This window comes from Pyrgilauda ruficollis, unplaced genomic scaffold (assembly GCF_017590135.1).
Source record: "Pyrgilauda ruficollis isolate IOZ18807 unplaced genomic scaffold, ASM1759013v1 scaffold15, whole genome shotgun sequence".
Lineage (NCBI taxonomy): Eukaryota > Metazoa > Chordata > Aves > Passeriformes > Passeridae > Pyrgilauda > Pyrgilauda ruficollis.
Genome location: NW_024513654.1, coordinates 7,830,893 through 7,852,941, shown reverse-complemented (window position 1 = coordinate 7,852,941; position 22,049 = coordinate 7,830,893). Strand labels below are relative to the sequence as shown.

The 22,049-nt window shown below is 49.5% G+C and overlaps 1 protein-coding gene across 3 annotated transcripts in view; it reads right to left on the bottom strand.

Moving 5' to 3' along the window:
• Window positions 1–3,530: 3,530 nt before the first annotated feature.
• Window positions 3,531–22,049, bottom strand: part of AFAP1L2 (actin filament associated protein 1 like 2) — a 64,827-nt gene continuing 46,308 nt past the window's right edge. Inside the window, exons 5-19 of one of the 3 annotated variants that reach the window (XM_041461286.1) lie at window positions 20,285–20,375; window positions 14,746–14,951; window positions 14,038–14,217; window positions 13,371–13,460; window positions 12,517–12,601; window positions 12,100–12,204; window positions 11,364–11,575; window positions 9,555–9,700; window positions 8,906–9,017; window positions 8,023–8,262; window positions 7,769–7,934; window positions 7,388–7,555; window positions 6,934–7,115; window positions 6,150–6,278; window positions 3,531–5,803 (exon numbers count right to left, since the gene is read on the bottom strand). In XM_041461286.1, coding sequence (XP_041317220.1) covers window positions 5,777–5,803; window positions 6,150–6,278; window positions 6,934–7,115; window positions 7,388–7,555; window positions 7,769–7,934; window positions 8,023–8,262; window positions 8,906–9,017; window positions 9,555–9,700; window positions 11,364–11,575; window positions 12,100–12,204; window positions 12,517–12,601; window positions 13,371–13,460; window positions 14,038–14,217; window positions 14,746–14,951; window positions 20,285–20,375 — 2,139 coding nt within the window. In that variant the 3' untranslated portion in view covers window positions 3,531–5,776. The remainder of the gene's footprint in view (window positions 5,804–6,149; window positions 6,279–6,933; window positions 7,116–7,387; window positions 7,556–7,768; window positions 7,935–8,022; window positions 8,263–8,905; window positions 9,018–9,554; window positions 9,701–11,363; window positions 11,576–12,099; window positions 12,205–12,516; window positions 12,602–13,370; window positions 13,461–14,037; window positions 14,218–14,745; window positions 14,952–20,284; window positions 20,376–22,049) is intronic. The other 2 variants (XM_041461288.1, XM_041461287.1) reach the window with 2 other exon arrangements.

Sequence of the window (22,049 nt, the reverse complement as noted above, 5' to 3'; positions counted from 1 at the left end):
CTTTAGGTTGCTCATGCTGCTTTCTTCTCTGAATTTATTGGGCTGTGATGGTTCATGTCTCCAAAGACAGTTTGGCCACATGCCTGCATCCTTTGGAGCATCAGCTTCACCTCATCGCTAGATCAATTTTCCCCCAAACCTGTAAAATTTACAGAACTGCTCCCCCAAAGCCCATGCTTCCCAGTGCTGGGTTGTTGTCTGCTGACTTTCCCATGGTGTCTGTCACCTCAGGAGAGCACAACCAGGTCTGCAGAGAGCCCGGGCAGAGATATTAACTGTGGCTGCCAGTGCTCATGAGAATAGAGTCTATTGTTCCCAGCAGAAGAAAAATCCCTTCACTCAGAAATCCTGGCCCCGTGTTTGAATAGTAACATTAGATGGACAAAGAGAGACACAAATTGCTCAGCAGGTTTGTTGTCAGAAGAAGAATGGTCTGAAAGCACTCTCAGGGATGAAAGCTGGCACTGAGACAGGAGGAGCACTGTCGTGCCTTGTGGGAGAAACCAGGCTGGGAGAAAGAGGAAATTCTGCTTTCTTTTCACTGTCACTTTGGTAGATTGTCTGTGTCCTAAGGCACAGCTGAACAGAGGCTTAGTTGAAGGGCTGACATTTGGGATGAAAGGGAAATGAATCTATTCATGTTACTCAGGCATGGCTGTAGCTCAGCATTGCCTCTGCTGTTAACCTGTCAGTGTTCTCCTGATGTGGGGAGAATGGGCTTGGCCAGGCTCACAGCACAGCCGTGGTTCATGCTGGGGTGCAGAAGTGCCTGTGGAGCTGGCTGCATTCCAGACCGACTGCTCTCGAAAGCAGAGTGCATCCTGTTTGTGTGAAGGGTCCCAGGGACCCCCCTTCTCACCCTGCTGGCTTTGCAGCTCCCTGGGCGTTTCCTAACAGCATCATTAGCTCGCTCCTCACATGTCTTTGTCCTCTGCAGGATCAGCCTGCCCTCAAACAGCAGTGTACTCACATTGCCTGGGACAGCTCTGGAGCTGGGACCTGCCCTCCTGGCCTTCTGCAAGTGCTTCTCCTCGTGCTGTTTGCAGGACAGCATGCACAGTGCTGCTGCTGAGCACTTCAGCTTGTGGCTAATGTGGTGAAATCTGTTTGTGAGTTCTTTATTTTAATGCACAGGTATTAATTATACCTGTGGGCTGCACAACGAACAGGGCAGGCTTGCCTGGGTCCTGACCTGGAAAAACCCTGCATTTTTACCATCCTGCTGGCTTTAAGCACCACAGGTACACAAACATCTCTGTGTGATTCAGGAAGCACAGAGTGCAAAATCTCATGCTGGAGTCAAGAATTTAATGCTGGGCAGGATTTATCTATCTCTGTGCATCCATTTGTCAAGTAGAGATGATGTGAGAGATTGGAAACTCATGAGTTTTTGGGCTCTGAGTACAGCTGGATGAGGTCTTAGTGCCCCAGGGATCCCCACATGTGACCTTCCTCCTGACATTCCTGCTGAAAGCAGGTGATTCCTGAAGCCTTGGATAGATGCTCAGACACTCTCTGGCAGCAGCAGCACCCACCAGCTCTCCTTTTGTATGAGACAAAGCACTTTGCAAGGTAAGAAGGTCACGGGGCACTGGGAGGAGATGGGAAAAGCCAGCCTGATAATGAGGATCTATGGGATGGTCGTGGAGAGATCTGCTGATCCCACAGGCAAGCAGGACACTGCTGAGCAGTTTTTGGAGCTGTTTTCTTTTTCAAATGTGACTTGAAGTTCCTGGCTAATCTGCAGGCCCTTTTTTTTACAAATTTTAATTAAAAAAGAGTAAGTAGGTAAGTGGCTTGAATCTCTGACATGATCCCTTATTCAATTCACTCTCAGACTTGCCATGATTCAATCAGAAGTCTTTAATAGCCTTTACCTGATGGGAGCTCATTCCCTTAAGGCTGGGTCAATATTTGAGGCTGGCCCAGGCTCTGGGGAGGTGGGGTCCCTGCAAAGCCAGCACTAATCCTGTCTGGCATCACAGGAGCTCAGAGGATGCTGTCTGTGCCAGCTTGTCATGAGTGTCTGGGCTGCTGTTGCTAGTGGAGCTCTGAATTAGTCTCTGAATCCTGGAGGATTGCTGGGTGAGCTTTGGCTAGTCCTGGGCCACTGCTAACTCCAGGAGAGAGCCTTTTTCTCCTTTAAAAATGGGATTTAAGCAAGTGCCACGATTTTCAACCCCTTTAGTCTTACACTCCCTCAGCAAACTGTTTGTGGTGAGTAAATGTTGGACGGCAGCTGTCCTGCAAAGGCTGCAGCAGGGAAGCTGGGGTTTGATCCCACTGTGCCATTCTCCCTGCATACTAAAAACCAAGGCCAGTCTGCAAGAAGTCTGCTGATACTCCCTGTAAAGCCAGCTGGCTTCTTCAGCTTCAACCCCCCTGCAATCTCTGCAGTAGAAGTAAATTAATTTGATTCATACCTGAGACATCTTACATAAACATTCAGGCCAACTTCTCCACTGATATGATGTAATTTTTTTTCTTTCCTTTAAAATCTGTCACTTCTGTCTTACTGGGAAATTAGCATGCTCACTAGCAGCCTTGGTGTGCTAGTCAGGAATACCCAGGAGCTTTTGTGGGGTTCTGTGTATCCAAAGCAAGAAATGTGGAGGTACTTAAATGAGAAACTTGCTAAAGAAAATGGTCTGTAGCAGGAAATTTCCTTCCAGAAGGATATGGAATTTTGCTGGGGACACTTCAGGCCCCAGTGTGGCCTGGCTCCAGTTGGAGGATTGCAGTGGAATGTCTAACAAAGCAGCAATTTTACCAGCTGGAGCTGATACAGGGGTGCTCTAAAGCAGCTATAGGCAATGGGGCAGAGATGCTGGGGAAGGACAAAAGCAGTTGCTGCTGCTGTGCACTCAGTGCACAAAACCAGCCCCCAAAATGGAGTTATTTGGGGATTCCTGGGCTCAGAGGCTGACAGGACACTAAGGAGCTCCTTGGCAGGTTTGTGTCAGGGGTCAGCTTGGAGAGGCAACGAGTGGGACCTGGCCCAGGAATTTGTGCTGCAGCTCCAGTGCCTCCCCAAGCTGTCTGTGGGAGTGGAGCCACCAAGGGATATTTCACACGTGTGTCTCTTTTGGTGTCCATTCTGTACAGACCTCAACTGTTTTCTTTAATAACTTTTTTCTCTCGTCCCAGCTAAAGCCCATCCCGGTTTCCCTCGGACTGCAGCAGGCACTAAGCCTGCACACAGTTGCTATCTAGTGGCCAGAGGAAGGTAGTGGAAGGTTTTTCACTGCTGGTTCTGTGCAAGAGGACTGCTACAGAGATACAGGTAGGATATCTGTTACGTGTCTTCCTGTAAATTGTCGGGGTTACTGCTGTTTTTCAGCGGGTTAGATCTCTGAAAATTGTTTTTCTTGATGGTGCAATCACTACTATTTAAGCTATAGTTCACTGCAGTTGTAGACTGCATAGCGAAGGATTTGTAGTAACTAATGTATTGGGGATTTGATGTACTTGAAATCTGTTGGAAAATACAGCTGGGACAAGCCCCATTACTGAGAAAACCACTGCTAACATAATATACTCAACATTTTATTATAAAACCCTCTAAAGCGCCACTTTATAGGTCACAGTTACAACAAAGGAAATGCCTTGAGTTAGGAAAACAATGGGGACACAGAGACATTGTTTAACATTTCTTGTTTGGGGAAAGTGTGTCCTTCAGGACTTGCCTATGTTTACCATTCCCTCATGGAGACATCCCAGCGGGAGCACTGAAGCTGACTGGGCTGTGAAGGGGAAAGCAGAGCTGCTCTTGTCCACGGCTGTCTCAGTAGCACTGTGAAATGTCTGGACAACTCCTGGAGGATGACAGCGGGGTGTCACGGATATTCAGGGTACAGAGAGGGGCTCTTGCCAGCTCATCATGGGCCAAAACAAAAGCTTCATGGAGTCTGTGGCTTTCTGGTGCTCTGGAGAAGGAAGTCCCCAGGATCCTGAACCAGAGTCAGCAGTTTATTTGCATGATTTTTTCCTATGTGCAAAACCTTGCACAGGGCCAACTGGCCAGCTGAGGCTCCAGAGGCCTGGCATTAGCAACTCCTGCATCTGCAACACAGTGGAAAGTAAAGGGTAAAACAAAACGGGAGCACAGTCACCTTTCTTGCTTCCAGGATACCCTGACCAAGTGTTTTGTTGCACCCTGGCTCTGTGGTCCTTGTCAGGACATTCTCACCCCAATGACAGCACCAGCTCTGGGTATCAGCCCTGTGCTCCCACTGGCTGTTTGGCCTTTGTGTGAAGAAAGAACAGCCCTTTAGAGGAGGTCTCAGGCCTGTAAAATATTTTCGGGGGTGAGGAAGGTACAAGATTTATCCTGTCTGCCTTTACCTTGGCTTTGGTGTAGCCACGGGACCCCAGGGACAACCCGTCCTGGGAACTGGTGCTGCTTTAACTTTGGAGGGGTAGAACAGCTCCAGCCCCTCCAGTCAACCCAGTTCCTGAGCCTGGGTCTGAAGGGCCATCAGAGGAGACAGGAAAAGGTGTATCCAGGCCATCACACATGTCAGCAGGTTACAGGGAGGGGAGGAGTGCATAGATTTCTCACAACCCACTGCCACCCTTCAAATTTCAATGTCTTTAAGTTTAGCAGTTCCAAATCTCCAACCTCTTTCATTAGAAAGCTTGGCTAGGCTAGAGACGGGTGGGCTTTGTGGGCCATGCTGCCAGGGCCCAAAGGCTGTATTTATGATCAGGAAATAAGGGTGACAGCACCAAGAGGTCCAGCAGAGCCCTGGCAGAGCAGCCTTACGGCAGTGGGGAGGGACACAGGGGCAGAGGGATGGCTTCAGCTGCAGCTCTGTGAGGATCAGACACCATCACAGCATGGGGACTGCTTTACCTCCTCTCTCTTGGGAAAGGGGATCCCTGAAGGATGCACTGGGATCCAGCTTTCCCATGAAACAGCTGAGCAAGCCCTCAAATATTACTTTTTTATTTTCTTTCTTCCTTTTCCTTTTTTTTTCTTTTCTTTTTTTTTTTTTTTTTTTTCAGAATAAACTCCTCAGGTGAAGTAAGATCTTCAAGAAAGCTAACTGAATCTGCCTGGCAGGTCTTCTTTGCTCAGAGCTCTTGGTGCTGCCAGTCTGTCACACAGCTTACAGCACGAGAAGGTGAGCAGCTCAATATTCTAGCAAACCTGCACCTGGTAGGAGATGCTGGAATGCATCAGGACACTGATTAGAAATGCCCTGGACAGGCTGCTGTGTGCTTCTCACTCATGTTTGAAGAATTGCTCACATGTGGGACAGCCCTTGGCTGAAGGCTGGATGAAATGCAGTTGAGTGATGACTGGCAGCAAGACAGGTTAAGAACTTTAGTTGACTCCAATTTATCAGGACAGGTACAAACTCACCAGGCTGAGGAACAGCAAACGTTCCTTCTGAATCCACTACAGTCACTAATATAGAAACCTTAATAACTCATTGATAAACCTTCAGAGTAGAAATACACAAAACACCCCCTATGTACAGTAACGTTCTTGTTTACATCAGCTGGGTTAGGACTTTGATGGAAGGATTGCCACTGGTTGTTATCATTTTAGCTACGTGATTGGGATTTGTCTGGAAAGAGCAGGTTCATGAGGGGTAACTCGTGTCAGCAGCTGTGGACTCCAGCGCTGCGTCTGAGCCGTGGGCGCGACGTGGAGGAGGCACTTGGTGTGTGGTGGTGCTGAACACCCAACCTCCACCACAGATGGTTGAATCCCCTGGGCCATGCATGGGCAATTCGAGTCTTTAGTCCATCTCTGTACAATGAGCTTCTAACTAGCTCCCTTCTTCTCCCATTCCTGCCAGGGAATAAAGGCAAATTAGTCGAAATGCAAAGCAGGCAACCATAATGTGCATGGGATCAACATGGTTGTCTGGTGCCCAGGTGATTTTGGCTGCAGGGTGGGTCAGGGTTATCTTTAAGCTATAAACAATGCATGTATTTATTCATTTAAATTGTAGGCAAGGCAAACACAGGTGAAAAGACTAGAGGAAAACCAGGCTGATGTGTCTGAATTGTGTTGGTCAGGGGTGTTTCCCAGACATGGGACCCCCCACAACCCCATCTCACCACAGCCAGTTTGCTCCACTGCCAGAAGGGAAGAGCAGAAGCTGTCCCAGACAGATTTTACTGCTGTGCCTCACCTTAGCTTTCTGCAGGACTGTTCCCTTTCCCGTGACCATAACAGATAAGGGCCGGTTTTTTAAAGCCGTTGCTGAGTTGACAGGTGAGTTCTCTGCGCTGTTTGCTGGACTGGCACCTTTTGCCTGAACCTACAATAAAAATCATAGAAATGGTTATGACTACAGACTAATGAGAGAGATTGCTGCTTTTTCCCCACCATCTCCTAGTCACAGCGTCATCCCATTCACATGGAGGTGCATTTTTTCAGTGACATGCCAATTTCACAAAAACACCAGGGGAGCTTGTGGTGTGTTTGGGTTTTGAGGACTCTAGAATAAGAGATACAGAGCAGGGTGCAGGTGGTGGAGATCTCCATTTCATGGGAAACAAGTTCCCAAGAAGGAATTTAGATGCCTGAATCTCCTCCTGAAAAAACCATCCCTTAGCTCAGTCAAGTGCAGAAGGAGCTGAGTCCAGACCTGCATGGCTCTGGAGGGTGTTGCTCAAGGTCCCACAGGAAAATACAACCACTCTCCAGAGCTCCATCCACCTTTCACTTCCCCATTACTGCTGTTACCTCATTAGATTATTATTACATAATGTATATTATATATAATAATCAATACAGACATATTAGCTATACATTCATACAAGATGGTATATTCATTCATTCATACATACAAGATTGCATATTACACATAATAATGATGCTATTATTAATTATTAAATTTTTAAGCAGACTGAGACTGTGTGACTGCCTAGCTGCCAGAAAGCTGCTGTGCCTCCCAGGGGTGCCCCACATACCCGTGGGGCTGTGTTCTCCAGGTGTGTGGTGTCCACAGCTGTGCCCAGTGTCACCGGGCCAGACTCTGCCTTCTTCAGGTTCTCCTTCACCTCCACCAGGCTCAGCTCCAGGTCCACCCTCTGGCTTTCCTTCCTTTTGCATTCTTCATCTATCTCCTTCAGCCTCTGCTCCAGGCTCTTGTCTGTGTAGGAAGAGGAATCTTGGTGCCTGCTGGGAACCTGGGGAGTTCCTGAGGGGAGCAGGGATCAGGGCATGTCCTCTACATTGTCCTTGGGTTTTATCCCAAGAGGGACTGTGGCTCTTGCTCTAGTGAATCTGGGTTAGGTGGTTTGGCTCAAAGCACCAGGTTCCCCCCATTTCTTCTGGTCCCAGAAGGGCCAGGTTCATTGCCCCCTCTTTCTCCACGGCCCCACCTTGGCTCATTCCCACACATCCCACCTTGCCCTGCCCTACCTGTGCTGCCCCCAAGCATTTCCTTCAGCTCCCGTCTCTCCTTGCGCAGCTGGGTGAGCTGAGCTCGGATTTCATCCTTCTCCTTCTCCAGCCGTTCCTTCTCCTCCGTGAACCGTTTCACCTCTGCCTCTGTCCTGTTCTTGCCCAGCTTGGTTTCCACTGCTGCTGCTGGAAACAGCCCACCAACAACAAGCTCAGTCAGGGGGAAAAAAGCAGGAGGGAAAAAACCTTTTCAGGTGCTTGAAAGGAAAACAAGGGAAGGTCTGAAAAGTCACCAACCACTAGAGTCAGCACACAGACTGCTGGAGAGCAGAGGCAAGTCGAATCACAGGGCACCACCTCTCTTTAAGCACCCTTGGGCCATCTGAGCAGCTCACCCACCTGGCAGTGGCATCTTGGGCCGGTGTGCAGGCAGCAGCTGGGGACTGCCCACTGGAACTGGGCCCGCTGGCACCTCAGGGGCCACACTGTTCTGCTGCTGGGTCTGGATTTTGATAGCAGGCACCTGCGGCACAGCCTGCTCAGGCTCTGGCTTCTCTGGGTGTTTCTGGAGAGGAGAAATGAAGTGAGAGGATGAGGTGTAGGGAAGTGGCTCAGTGATTCAGCCTGGTCTGGTATCAGAGTTTGGACAGTACCTGCTCCGAGGTCTCTGCTGCCTTAGCACAGGGCTCAGCTTCCTTGGCCGTGGGGGCTGTCTCAGCTGTGCTCTCTGGGGCAGCCTTGTTGGCAGCCCTCTCCAGAGACGGTGAGCCGAGGGGGGAAGACTGGCATGACATCTTGCCAGCACAGTGTAGTAAGGACTTCACTGGGGTGAGATCCAGATATACTCTGTCTTGATCCCCCTCCAATTTGCTCTCACTCTTGGGTACTTCTTCCTGCAAAAGAGACCATCTGCTGCAACTGGAAGTACAAGAAACATCTCGCTGCAGAACAGCACTATCTCAGGCAATCTGGAGTATTTTCCAAAAATCTTGGAGGAACTAAAATGCCAGTCTCTGAGTCATTCCACAGAGGCATTTTTGAAGTACTGAAGGAAAGGCCCCTCCTGTTTTCCTTCAATAGATCTCTCTGATGGCAGCAGCAGCCCCATGCAAGGATATCACACTGCTGTACATCCAGCAACCCTTGCCATATTCTTTGCCTTTCCTGAGGTGACAGTCCCATTCTCAGCATGACCCATTGTTCTTGTCCTTTCACACAGGACTTGCTCTTACAGGCATAGAAAGGAATTTTGAAAGGCTAGATTCCAAAAAGCCCACTATCACCAAATAATCCATGCTGTTTGCTGAAGAAAACTGTGGAATTTTATCCCAGCTGCCTGAGGATCCCTACAGCCCCTTTCTGGAAACCTCTCTCCCATTCCTTAGCAACTCCTCTCCATACTTGGTTCTGCTCCATTGCAAAGGCCAGGATATCCCCAGGGGCTGGGGATCCCCCCCTTTCACTGCTGGAGACTCCCCATGGCCAGATGTTGGCTGTGGTCCCCCAGAGCTCCCTGCAGCAGGGCAGCTGTCTTACCACAGGCAGGTCTGGCAGATCCACGTCGTCGTAGAGCTCGTCCTGCTGCACCCTGCCCTTGGGCAGGTTATCGATGTAGGCGTTGGGCTCTGAGTATTTCCTCTGCATTAGGCTGTGAACAGGACATCCCATCAGGGGGACTGGATTTGCTGCATGACTCTGCAGTGCTGCATTTTGAGACATCTGAGAACACCAGTGCTGAGGTCTGGGCAAGGCCAGGCAGCCAGATGCAGGAGAGGAGAAGGCAGAGCCATACAGAGCAGAGGGGTTGCTGCTGCTGCTCCCCAGTAAGCACCACCCACCAGAGTGGGGCTGTACTTCCCCTGGGCTCTCTCCTTTCTGACCCAGCCTTCAGCCACAGCAGCACAGTCACCCTGCCCCAGTGGCATGATGGACTGGGTGGCTGAGAGCCCAACCTGCTTTTGCAGCCACTCAGGCACATGCTCCATGGCAAGCTGCAGCTCAACCAGATGCACCGTGGTGGGACAGGAAGTGCTCTCCTGTCCCAAAAGAAAGTGACTGAGCTGCAGCTGTGAATTTACCACCTATTTCCATGGCAGCCAACCTCCCACAAGTGGAGAGCCCCCTGCTCTGGCTTGCTTTCCCTCGACCAGCCCCACGCAGCCCCAACCCATTACCAGTGACATACAAGAAGGAATTCTTCGCAGCGCTCACAATGCAGGACACCCTGTCAGCATCCACGTAATCGTAGGTAAATTCCTCTGGGTCTGTTTTCGAGCCTGACTCTGACAAGAGGAGGCCCAGCCAGTGGCCCATTTCCTCTGAGGACTTTGCCTGCAGGGTGATCAGACAGACAGGACAGGTTGTAGCAGTGGTTTCTCTGCACTCACAGGGCTGATGCTGGCTTAGGCTGGGTAGGGAAGCATGTTGGCAATCCCCTGGGCTTCCAAGGGGAAAGATGAACTGCTAGGTATTGATATAAACCTGAGGCTGCCTTAAAAGTACAGCTCTATGTACGGACTGATTAAAAAATTTGGCAGCTACGTAAATGCAGCTCTTTGCTCTGCTCCTTCCTAAAATTTCGAGTCAGTCTGCATTTTCCTTTCAGTCATGATCAACTCAGCTGTCTACAAGAGTAAGAGAAGTGTCTGGGGCTGGAGATGCTGGCAGGGAGCAGCTGTGGATGAGGAAAGCCTGCGGGTTTTGTTTTGCACCAGCAGAGTGCAGCAATGGGATTGCCAAACAGAGGCAAGGAGACCCGAGCCTGAAAGGTCCCAGAGCACAAACCCCTTCCATGGTTCTTTGCACAAGAGAAGAGAGGAGTTCAGAGCATCAGAGTCCGTTGCTTTAACATGGTCAGTACCCAGTGGTACTGACCATGGTCAGCTGCAGTGAGCAGTCTGACATTTTGCAACACAAAGAGTTAAATTCTGTGCCACGAAGTCAGCTCTAGCAAACAGCCACGTGCACCTCCCAGTGCAGGCGACTCCACCTGAAGCAAGAAGAATTTGGCTGATGCAGCCACTTTTTGCACTGATTTCAGGAGTCAGAGCAGTAACCACAAAGTAAAATTCAGGGCGAGTGAATATATATACACTTTCCAAACTGGAAAGTATATTTTAAGCTTTCAGTCTGTTTTATTTAGCAGAGACTTCAGTCCCTGGGAAGCCTGCCAGCCAGCCAATCCGTACATTGAGTCTGACATCTCAACAAAATACATATTCTTCCATTCACAAAATGTAAATTTTCCCAGCACCTCTTCTTCACATCTGTAATGGGGTAAAATTTCTTAGATACAGACAGACCCTGAATCAGAAACAACAAAAACATCTTCCAATTTCATGGCATGCCCTCAAAGTCAGTTGTTTAGCTATAAATATTCCACCCACTGGAAAAATACAGGAAATTGCTCACATTGTCCACCTCCTACTATAACCATGCTGTCGTCAGAGAGAAGTAAGATTAGAGATAAACAGTCCTGGATGCAGGCAAAGGAAAGTAACAGATGGAGATGAATTCACTTGCACTTTCAGGGGCAGATCTGTGATAGGATTACTTGGGATGTGTGGCCCATGGCTTTGGGGCTCTGCTGTCAAAACATGCAGTTCTCTGTTCCTCCTAACCACAGCCTTAAATCCCTCGAGTGGCATTGTTCTCATCTAACATTAACCATCTGCAATGCACTCCACAGAACTTTATTATCCAAGGTTATCCTGCAGTGGGGGGGAGATAGGAATCTCCAGAGGACCCCATGTCCCCCCCTAAGATGAGTGCCTAACATGAAGGCTGAGAGGAGCCAGCATCACACACAGCCTGGATTACCAGTGAGGTGGGACACAATTCTAGGTGACCACTGGCAGATGAAGCAAAGTCCTGCTCTTCAGGCTCTGTTTTGTTGGACTGAGGTTCCTCTGGAGGAACTCACTAGCATTTAGACCTCCTAAGGTACCCAACCTGAGGGTTTTAAGCAGAGCTTTCTCGGAGACAGACACCCTACCTCCAGAACAACCCGTTCTTCCCCGTTGTGCAGGATACGGAAGGAGTAAAGATGATCAGGGCAGGGCTCTGGGATGATCTCACAACCTGCCAGACTCAGGGGCAGCTGAGCCAGCTTGCTTCTGTTCCTGTCCTGGTAGAAATGGAGGTGCCCATCTTTTATCTGACACCACCGTGACTTCCACTGGCTGTTCACCAGCACATTCAGGTAACCTGCAAGTAATCACAGCTCATTAGACACATTTTCCATTTAATCCATATTAATTTGTGTGCCAGGGGATGTCTAAGGGGTAAGTTACGAGATCACCACACAACACAAAGTCATAGGCACCAACAAAGAGCAAAAGCACAAAGACAAGCTGTGCTATCCACACAAAACAGGGTGAAAAGGGTAAAAATCTTGAAAATGAGACCCTTGAAAGTCAGGATAGCTTGGGAGCAGCAAGTTGGCTGCAGCTGGTTGGACAAAGTTGGTCCCAGGTGGTAAATACAAGCTGACCCTCACAACTCTCCCTGCACAAATGCCCTGTGTGTGCACGTCTGGCATTACCCACCCCTTCCCCCTGGGTCACCCTGAGAGCCACAGGCACCACAATCTGCAGGGATTTACTGGCAGGACCACCTGGCACGGGCACATTTGAGGAGAAGGATGATACCTGGTGCTCATCCTGCCCTGAGAGAAAATGAGATCCAGCTCTGAGGCAAATCCCTGCACAGGGACTCATGCTGCCACTTACTTGAAGTCTCCAGGGATCTCTCTGGGCTATCCAGGGAGCTGGACTTCTTCCTCCCAAGGTTCATCAGGTTGCTCAGTTTCAGGCCAGTTGTGCCCTTCTTCTTAACTACCAGAAATGAAAAAGACACGTGTGTGGCTTTCCCAGCTCCCAGCCTGCTGTCCCAGCTGGGGGTCCTGCCCCCACCTCACACACATCCCTTGCAGAGAGCAAACCTGCAATTCAGGGACAGGCTGGAAAAGTCCAAAGCCCAGGGAGTTCAGGGGAAGATGGCATCAGTAAGATCAGTTAGGGATTTGTGGAAGATGCTAATCTGTCTACTTTACAAGTGGGTTGGCTCTCACCAAAGGCCAGTCACTGCAGGAGCTACAGAAGGGTCAAGGGCCCATCTTCCCTGTCATTCCCAGGGCAAAGTTTTACCATCTTTTGCCTCGGCTGTCTCCACGTGGCCGTCGGTGCTGCTCCCGCTCTCGGAGGCTGCAGAGTATCTCTCGGACACCTCCACCTGTCAACAAGCACCAGGCACAGGCTCCACAGATGCAAGTGACCCACTCTTCCAGCCAGAACGTGCTGCAAGGACCTTTTCCCCCTTCTCCCATATTATGAGGTCCCACTCTCTCTGGAGCAGATGCTTTCACCCGGCCATGCCCAGCCAGCTCCCTCACACTGTGCCCTTCCCACTGTCCTGAACATGCCCCACGCCAGCTGGGCTCACCTCTGAGGAGACAGTGGCACCACTGGGGCCACCCTATGGCTCCTACCCTGCAGCCTGCCTGGTGGGTGCATTTGACAGTCCCTACAGGGGGCATGGGCAGAGGAACCAGCCAGATCCCCAAACAGGTCCATTTTGGGTGCCCACAAGTGACTCAGGAAAGTCTCTTTGTTCTCCCACTGTTTTGGAACAAGCTGCTCCCAGGGGAGTGTCACCTAAACCTGGACGAGAGATGGCCCAAGCCCTGGCATCCAAGGGTCTATGACCCTCCCAAAGCTCTTGGAGAACACAACCATCCCATTTGCATGAGATAGCAGCTCCTGCCCTAGACAGTGGGTAGCCAAATGCTGAGTTCATCTGGGAGGGAAGATATGGCAACAAAATTAAGAAGCAAAGGAAAGTTAAGATGATTCCAAGAATGCTTCTTTTCAGCAGCACAGGGGTCTGGTTACACTCATATCAGTCTTTGCTTACCTAAAATTAAGGCACCTACACTACTATCTGTTGAAGGAACAGGGCTGGAAGCCTAAGTGCTATCTCTGTCTGTAGACACAAGATGTACCTTTGGGTAGCTGAGGCGCTGCGAGTCTGGGATGTACTGGTTGCCTTCACTGCCTCCTTCACAGAGCAGACCACTGGTCTCCTGGATTACCTGTGCAGAAGGGGAAGCCAAAGCCTGTGAGAGAGCTGCAGTAACAGGATCAATTAATCTCCCCCAACTAGGACAGGCAAAACCACATCAGCCTGGGAGACCCGTGGTTTACTGTCCCTGTGACCCTGGGGACTGTCCTGGTGCTGCATCAGGCATCCAGCAGCAATTGCTGGATCCAAGTCCCCGGGAGAGGCTGCCAGCAAAGGCAGCCCTGGCGTCTCACAGCCCCATGGCTGTCCTGGGCTCAGGAGGCTCCTCCTGCTGCTGTCCCAGGGGAAGGGTGACATTTACCCCTGCCCTCAGCCAATTCATGCTGGGGACCCACCCCAGACATTTTCCCCACCGCCCCCACCCCAGCAGCTGGGCTGGGAGGTCCCCACGTGGCCTCAGCAGACTGAAGGCAGCAGGGAGCTGCAGGAAGAATCTATCCCAGGACATGAAAATGAAGTGGTATATTTGTATAAAGGCTTGCAGTGGGAAGGGAGCCAGAGCACGCAAGGACAGGGCTGAGATAAGATCTGCTGTCGCAGCAAAGCATGGGAGCACCAGTGGGACAAATCCTGAAGGTGCCACTGACCCTGAGCCACTGCTCTGCCTGGTCTTTGCTCTGCAGCCCCAGCACGATGACATCAGCGTTCGTGGGGATGATCTTCAGCTTGTGCTCTTTCTTCCTCACTTGCTTTTCCTTGTGAATGACTGTGCAGCCCAGCAAATTCACATCCAGCTGGGGGTTGTGGTCCTTGGAGCTCTTGTAGCACTGGGGAAGGAAGACAGGAGCGGGTGAGAGGCAGAGGAGGAGCCTTCCTGCCCACTGGCACGAACTCAACCCCACAAGTGACTCATGCATTGAGTGCACTGAACACAAGAAGGTCCTACAGCTCTAACAAGTCTGCACAGACTACACACAGGAGATCCCTGATGTACAGGTACACACACATCTGACTGCACGCATATATGGTCTGAAATACCTTCTACTGACACAGGATCAAGTATGTGGTAAGCCTCTGGGGTAAGTATCCCTTCTGCTCAACCACCTCGTAAAGATTCCCCAAAAAGTATCCCTAGACATTTTGGGGGATTGGGATTTTGCCCTTCAGCAATCCCATGCCCACATTCCTTCTAAAAAAGGAGTAAGATCCCCAAATCTCCAGGACATGGTTTCTGAAGCATTGCTTCTAGGGGTACTTTGTTTTTTGCCAGCTCATTAACATGGTCTGAGGTGCCACTTCCTTCCTCAGCTCATAAAACCAGATTGTTTTAGACAGAGAGTAGAGGATCTGCTCACCAGCAACCTGGTGTCCTTGATAACACACAGCTGTTTTGCCCACTGTCCCAGCCACTTCTTTCTCCACAGGAAGGCACAGATGCGGGCGTCCTTCATCAGCTCAATGGTGGCCTCTGGGGATGGCCACTGATGGGTTGCTGACTTGCCTTTGCTGCTCTCTTCCTCATCATAAGATTCATAGGAACTACTAACAGCTTCACCATCTTCTATAACAAAAGCAAAGCTCTGTCATTAAATCCATTTTTAGAATAACTCTAAGCCAAATGCTTCCCTCAGCCATGCTCACACATGCACAAGCTTCCAGTGCAGGGATGTGTCTTTTGAGGCTCTCCTCCAGGAGGATAATTAATAGGGAAATTACCCTCATAGATCCTTTTTTCTTTCTAGCCCAATATGAATCTCATTGCAGTATTTTGTGCCTAATAGCTTCTGTTAGCAAACACTCAAAAGACACTTCTCGGCTGACCACAAATCTGAGAACATTCCCTTAGACATTTCCTGATGTTTGCTGCTTTCCCCCCAAAGATGTTTTTACTACTTTCCACTTCAAGCCAAATACACACAATTTTAAAGACAACAGCAAGCTACAATCAGCTCTTGTCCTCTAAATGCCAGAAGTAAAAATGGTATTTTGCAAGGCCATGCAGCAAGCAATGATCTCTTGTATTTGAGATGTCATTCACATTCCCTCTCTGGTCTAAGAGATCCCTCTCTCTCTACTCAGCATCTAATGGACAGCAAGGGGCTTTGAAGTAATACACTGTTGCAGCACCAAAAAATTAATCATAAGTGGCAAATGTGAGGAGCAGTAACAACATTTTTTACTTCCATTCTTAAATAGATTGCTATGTTACTAGCATGAGTTGGAAATTTCAATACTCAGCTCTAAGGCATTGCAGCATTTTGCAGTTTTGAGCTGATCACTGGTACCAGGCTCATCAAAAACACTGAAAATGTTCTCCCTAACTGCAGGGGGATTTGCAATGCTCTGCTGGCATTTAGAGCTCTAAGTCACAACATAAGCTCATAGAGCTATATAGTAACATTGGGGTAACATTTGTGTAGGGTTTGGCATTCTTGTCCTACCAAACAGCATGGAGGAATATTGTCAAGTTTCTCTCACTGGAATTTAATCTAATTTGGATTCTCACCACATCTTACTATCTACATAAAAATAACATTATCAGATTGGTGCAAATGAAAAGAAGAAAAGCTGCCAGAAAAGAGAAAGAAAAAGGCATTTCTTTCGGAAGACTGTTTCAGTTGGGGTAATTTGTTCTTTAAATAAAATGAACTAAGATGCAGTAACAAAACTACACTCTTACTCCCAGTGAAATTTCACTCTACAACCTCCCTCAAGTAATCAAAACTTCACCAATTAAACAAACTTTTCAAAAAGCAAATACTCCCTTTCAAAGTCTCTGAATGGAGCACATCTCCATGCCCTCAGTGTATCAAACTGTCCATCTTTTATGGGAAAACTTTTATAGGAAACATCAGAGCATTCTCACTGTGCAGACCTTGTCCACAGGCAGAAATTCAGCTGGAGTAACAGTGCAGGTGTTTCTCAACCTTACAAACACCAAGGAGCTGAACCTCTGCACTGCTATAGGACCTTTCCATATGCAGCAGCAAGGATGCCTAAGGGAATCTCATCTTCCAAAACTCCCTCCTTTTCCACATGGGCCCTCTGGCCTCTTTTGGAAGTCTCTGGTGCCCCCACCTAAGCAGCAGATCTCAGGCTGCCACCTTACTCCTGAGAAGCCCTGGATGCTCTTCTGTGCATCAACCACAACCCCAAGTGTGGTTCCTCATTAGATGAGCTCTTCTTTTCATTGTCATCCTGAGCACAGGGAAAGCCACAAAAAATAATGCTTTGTGCAAATCAGACAGCAAGAGGCGGTTACCCTCCATGCAGGCAAATCCAGGGGGAGATACCTGATAATCTTTGCTAAAACTGAGGGTTTGAGGAGTATTTTTGGGTTGGTTTTTTTTGTTGTTGTTTTAAAAAGGCACTTCAGGTTTGGAAAGCATGCCATACCCATAGTTATTGTGGCATAAATAACGCCCTCAGTAACCTGCAACCCTGGCCTGGGTCCAGCCGCAGCAAGCCTACCAAAAAGACCTGCACAGTCAAAAAGAAAGAGAAAGGAGACAAAGAGAGAAAGCCACATATAAGCAAATGCAGAGAACAAGGGCCTCAATCCCCTCGGCCAGCGAGGTCCCATCCCTGCACGCTGAGATTTCAAACAAGGACAGCATTTTCAACCCATCCCCTCAAACAAGGCAATTCCCTTTAAAACAGAATCATCGTCATCGCAATTAAAAGCAGCCAGGGCTGATGAGCTGTTTCAGCCAGAATAATGATTGCTCAGTCGGCAGCCACGCTGCTCCTCTCCCGTTTCACTCCACTCCTTATCGCTCCCTCCAATTATGCAAAGGCTGCTGATAAGGCTTTAACACATTTCAGCCCAAGAGGGAAGGGAAGCAGCAGCCTCTGCTGGAGCTGGAAAATGAAAGGCAGAGCATCCCAGTGGAGGGGTGGGAATGATACTGATGAAAGATGGACCCTGAGACCCAGCGGACTCGCCCGCTTGCTTTGTTTTAATTAATTCACCCACGTTTGCTACAGTGTCTCACAGTCCCACCTCTGATGGTGCACCAAACCCCTATCTCCTCAGCCCATCTGGAGGCTTGCTTTGATGTCCTTTCTTGGCAGTGCACCCACTTATTTTAGTCGTGTTCCTATTTTTGTCTGACTTCACTACGCCCATTTGTTTGGGGACACATGGGTGTCTTCCAAGGCTCATGCTGTAACACTGTCAAAAAGTATCACAGAGGGACTTCTCGCAAGAGCTTACAGGGACAGGACAAGAGGAAATGCATTCAAACAGAGAGTGTAGGTTTAGCTTGGATTTCAGGAAAAAATTCTTGACTGCAACCATGATGAGGAACTGGCACAGGTTGCTCAGAGGGGCTGTGGGTGCCCCAGCCCTGGAAGTGTTCAAGCAAGGCTGGCTGAAGCTCTGGGCAGCCTGGTCTAGCAGTGAAAGGTGCTCCTGTACATGGCAGGGGGGCTGGAACGAGATGATTTTTAAAGTCCCTTCCAACCCAGGCCATTCTGTCATTCTGTGGAAGACCACCAGCACTTCCTGGACTGCCACCCCCTCCCTGTCCAGCTTGAGGGGAAAGGCATAGAGAGCTGGGGGGGTACTGGGGTCAGGCTTCAGCATCTTTGGCCAGGGCAAAGCCAGGCATGTCCAGACTGCCCTTGAGCAACAGCAGTCACACCAAGGTCCCAGATCATCTGCTAGCAGTGAGCACCACTGTGTAGGACAAGTACAAATACTGCTGACATCTGACAGGGCACAGGCGGGGCAGGGGGAGGGATGGGGAGCTTGTGCTTGTTGAAACAAAGGGCAGGACAGGGACCTGCAGGATTGCCCTCACGCTGCAGCCTGATCTCTTGAGGCAAACCAGCATCACTGCCCAGCTCCCCTCTGCACAACACACCACACTTCACCTTCTCCTGAGCCCCCGCAGCCTCTGCTGCCACATCCCTGCTGCTCCACGTCTCTCCCTGCTCCTCCTTCTGGCTCACCCCCCAAGGAACCACCTCCAACATGAGTTGCCAAAGAGCACAGAGCTCCTCATGATGCTTCCTTCCTTCCTCCTCACACAAAGCATGCCAGGAGCACACCAGGAGGTTTGTGTAGAAGGGATGTGGTGGGGTCTGCAGAGGGGACCAGTGGCTGAGCAATCTCAGGATGCAAAGGCACCACACACCTCAGGGGTGGGGAATCACTGGAATCCTCTGCCCCATCTCTGCTGCTTTCACAGGCTCCTCTCCCCACCTGCAGCTGTGGCAGTGCTCAGTAAAACACAGAGCCTGCTGGTGCAACAGCTGATCACAGCAGCCACAGAGCCTCCCACAGCTGCCTTGTTTGGACAGTGCTCCCATCATTTGTGCTTTTCTCTTTTTGCAGAGCTATCAGCTCTCATTTCCTTGGGCATCTGACTGACCTAGATTTCAGTGGGTGGTGGGTGTATTTGCATCTCGGAGCAGCAGGTTACCAAGGAAAAGCAGAGGTGGGAGCTGGGTGTGCACTTATCACTCCTGCCAGCCAAGCCTCTGATCTGAGGGCGACTTTATGCAGCTGCCTGGATCACACAAGCTGGGTATCCCAGCACATGGATCCATGGCTGTACTCCAGCTAATCCAGCATGTGCCTTTTTATGCCATGGCTCTTAACAATTTATCCACTTTCCCAATGTGCAGGGGGAAAAGAAATCTCCTTTATCTTACATTGCAGGCATGGGGATGAGGCTGCAGCACCCTGGGCTGCCCCAGCTGCAGCAGGGCTTCACAGAGCCTCACAGCCCTCACCCCAGCCAAATAACACAGAGCCTTTCAGCAAAACACAGGCAGAGCTGGGGGGTCTCTCCTCTGCACTGAACAGCACCTTTCAGCCTGGCCTTGATGAGCCTGAACCTCTTCCCATCTGAGCTGGGCACTATCTTCCTGTGCACTGACACGGAGCTTCAAAGCTCACACTGGGGCTGGAGAGGACCCAGCCTCTCCCAGATGAAGCTCAGATTCAACAGCCAAGGCTTTAGATCCAATTGTGTCACCCTTAGCCCTCTTTGCTTGCCTCCACTCTTGCCACTCAGCTCTGCCCATGCCACACACTCTGCTGCAGCCAAGGCTGATGAGCAGAGATCTGCTTGGGGTGATACAATCTGTCTCCTATGGGCTTAAATGGATTAGAAAGCGACGACAAGATCAGCTCTGCTATCAGATCACGGCAAGGCAATCTCAGTGAAGGGTGTTCAACAAAAGGATGCAGGAACACATTGTAAAAAGTGAGAATGTGGGAGCTCAGCATGCAGCAGCCTCCTCCCAGAGGGGAGGGGAGCCCACAGGGGACAGGCAGGGGTGGCACTGCCCCAGGACATGGCTGGGATGATGTCCCAGAGGGTGAGGGTGTGTGCAAGGGAACCCACATGCTCTCCCCTCACACGAAGTGTGGCTCTCTAATCAAGTTTACAGATGGTTAAACTGCCACAAGAGACAGAGCTGAATAAAGAGCCAATTATAAAAATGGTTATCACTCCTAACAGACCAGCAGAGCCACGGATTTTGAGCCCCAAGGGGACAATTAGAGCACTAGGACACGAATGCAAGCCACCACAGCTTCACCACTCAGTCCTGAATAGAAACTTGTGTTTGACTGCAGTCTATCTGCCAGAAAACCACCAAGACAAAGAGAGCCCACAATGGTTTCTAACATTTTACACTGACAACATATTGACCAAGCATATTACTAACTTATACAGGAAAGTTAAAAATTGGAGTAATTCAGTAGTCTTTGCTTTCCAGCTAGCATTAGGTCTGTAATATCAAGTGTGATGAGCAGCAGAAAACACATTTGTCCCAAAAGCTGTACGAAATATCTGTGCTTTCATTTACTGATTCTCATAAATCTCGTGTCCTCCATCTCCCACACGAATCCCCTCCCAAGGGTTAGCTGGGATATACCATTTACAGAGATGTCATAGGGCTCAGCCTCTTCGTAATATCCCTCTGGGGATTCAATCTTGGGGATTGGTGGTTGTTTTGTTTCGAGAATCTGCAGAATAAACACATAAAAGAAACATGATTTAAGGTAAAAACAGATCCACCAAAACAACAGGACATCCTTTTCCCCTTTTTTTAGCACTCAAGTGCATCCCAGTGGATGAAATCTTTTAGATGTGGTACAGTTAGCCCAAATATAAATTGAAATTACTGTATAATTGCATCATAAATGTTACCTTCTTTCATGCTGCTGAAAGGTTTGGGAAGATCAACTCATAGCAGCAATTTCAACCATCAGCCTTACCCTGAACTGAGATTTCTGCCTGCTGCACTGACCTTGGTAACTGGGGATGGCTCTGTGTGCTATGGGTTATCTTATCAGGGAACCAGAAGGGAGGACAATTGGTGCAACCCTGGCTTTACACTGAAAACATAACCTGAGCAGTCTCTGGTTGTGTCTTCAAGTCTCTGACTGATAGAAACCAACAACAAAAAATCTCTGCCTTAGGAACTATATTGGGAATCTTTAATTGTGCTCTTAACAAAAAATGAAGGAAATGGATAAACAACACCAATGGAAAATAAGCCTTTGAAAAGAGTCCAAGTGCTGGAAAATCCCTGTGGCGCCTGCCAAACCCCTCCCTAAACACAAGCAAGGGCTGGCAGGAAAAACATGCCTTGGTCCTTTAGAAATATCAATACATGAGGGGAAAAAAGTGAAGAAACAAACTTTTTCTTTTTCAGAGATGGGAACAGAGATGTTGGACATGAGGCAGCAGGGCAGCATCATGAACAGATCAGTAGGATGAGCACAGAGCTTATGTTCTTCCCAGATACCTGGCACCCCATCTCTCACCCTGACCTGACAGTAGCACTCCCCTGCTCCCCAGTGAGGTGTCCCTGCTGCTCACCAAGGTCAAAGCACCCCCAGCCAGCTGACAACAGGATGCCCTGTCCTGCCTTGCTTCAGCTGCCCTGGCTGAGGCTGTGCAAACCCTGACAGGATGCCCAGGGTTAAAGCCCCACTCCCCCCAGCAGTCTTTGGGGCAGGTTTCTTTGCAGAGACAGGGGTGTTGAAGGTCACAAATCGTGCACTGTGCCAGCCCACAATTGCCCCTGGGGAAGAGGAGCCAGCTGTGCACCAGCACTGCAGGACCAGCCCATCTGCAGGCCATGCCAGCATCACCAAACACAGGTGCAAAGCTGCCCACCCTGCCCTGGATGTTTCCACCAGCAGCTACTGGTGCTGAGAAGCAGAAAGGAAGCTTTGAAGGACGAGATTTTCTGGCCAACAGCTGCCCACAAAGGGAAGCTCTTGGGCCTGTGGGAGTGAGGAACCCTGACCACACCAAAGTCACACGTCTGCTCCCACTTGGGCGAGCTGCCCGTGGCTCTGCCAGCCTCCCAAATTTCTGCAGTGTTAAAACTACTTATGTGGGTCTGCCAGATGCTGTGAGCACACTGAACTTCCCTTACAGAGACACATACAACACTGCTGGAAAACACTTGCCCTCCAAACACTTAAAATGTTTAGGAACTTCTTGTCCTAATGTGTTGCATTAAAGAAACAAAAACAAACCCAGTCACTCACTCCAGGGCTTTACTTAATCCCTTCCCTGGCTAGGAAATGTGTCTGTAATTGCCATCTGTGGTGGCCTCCTGCGTGTAGCCAGCCCACTTTGTGCTGTGACCATAAAGAAATTGCCCACACAAAGAAATGCTGTGG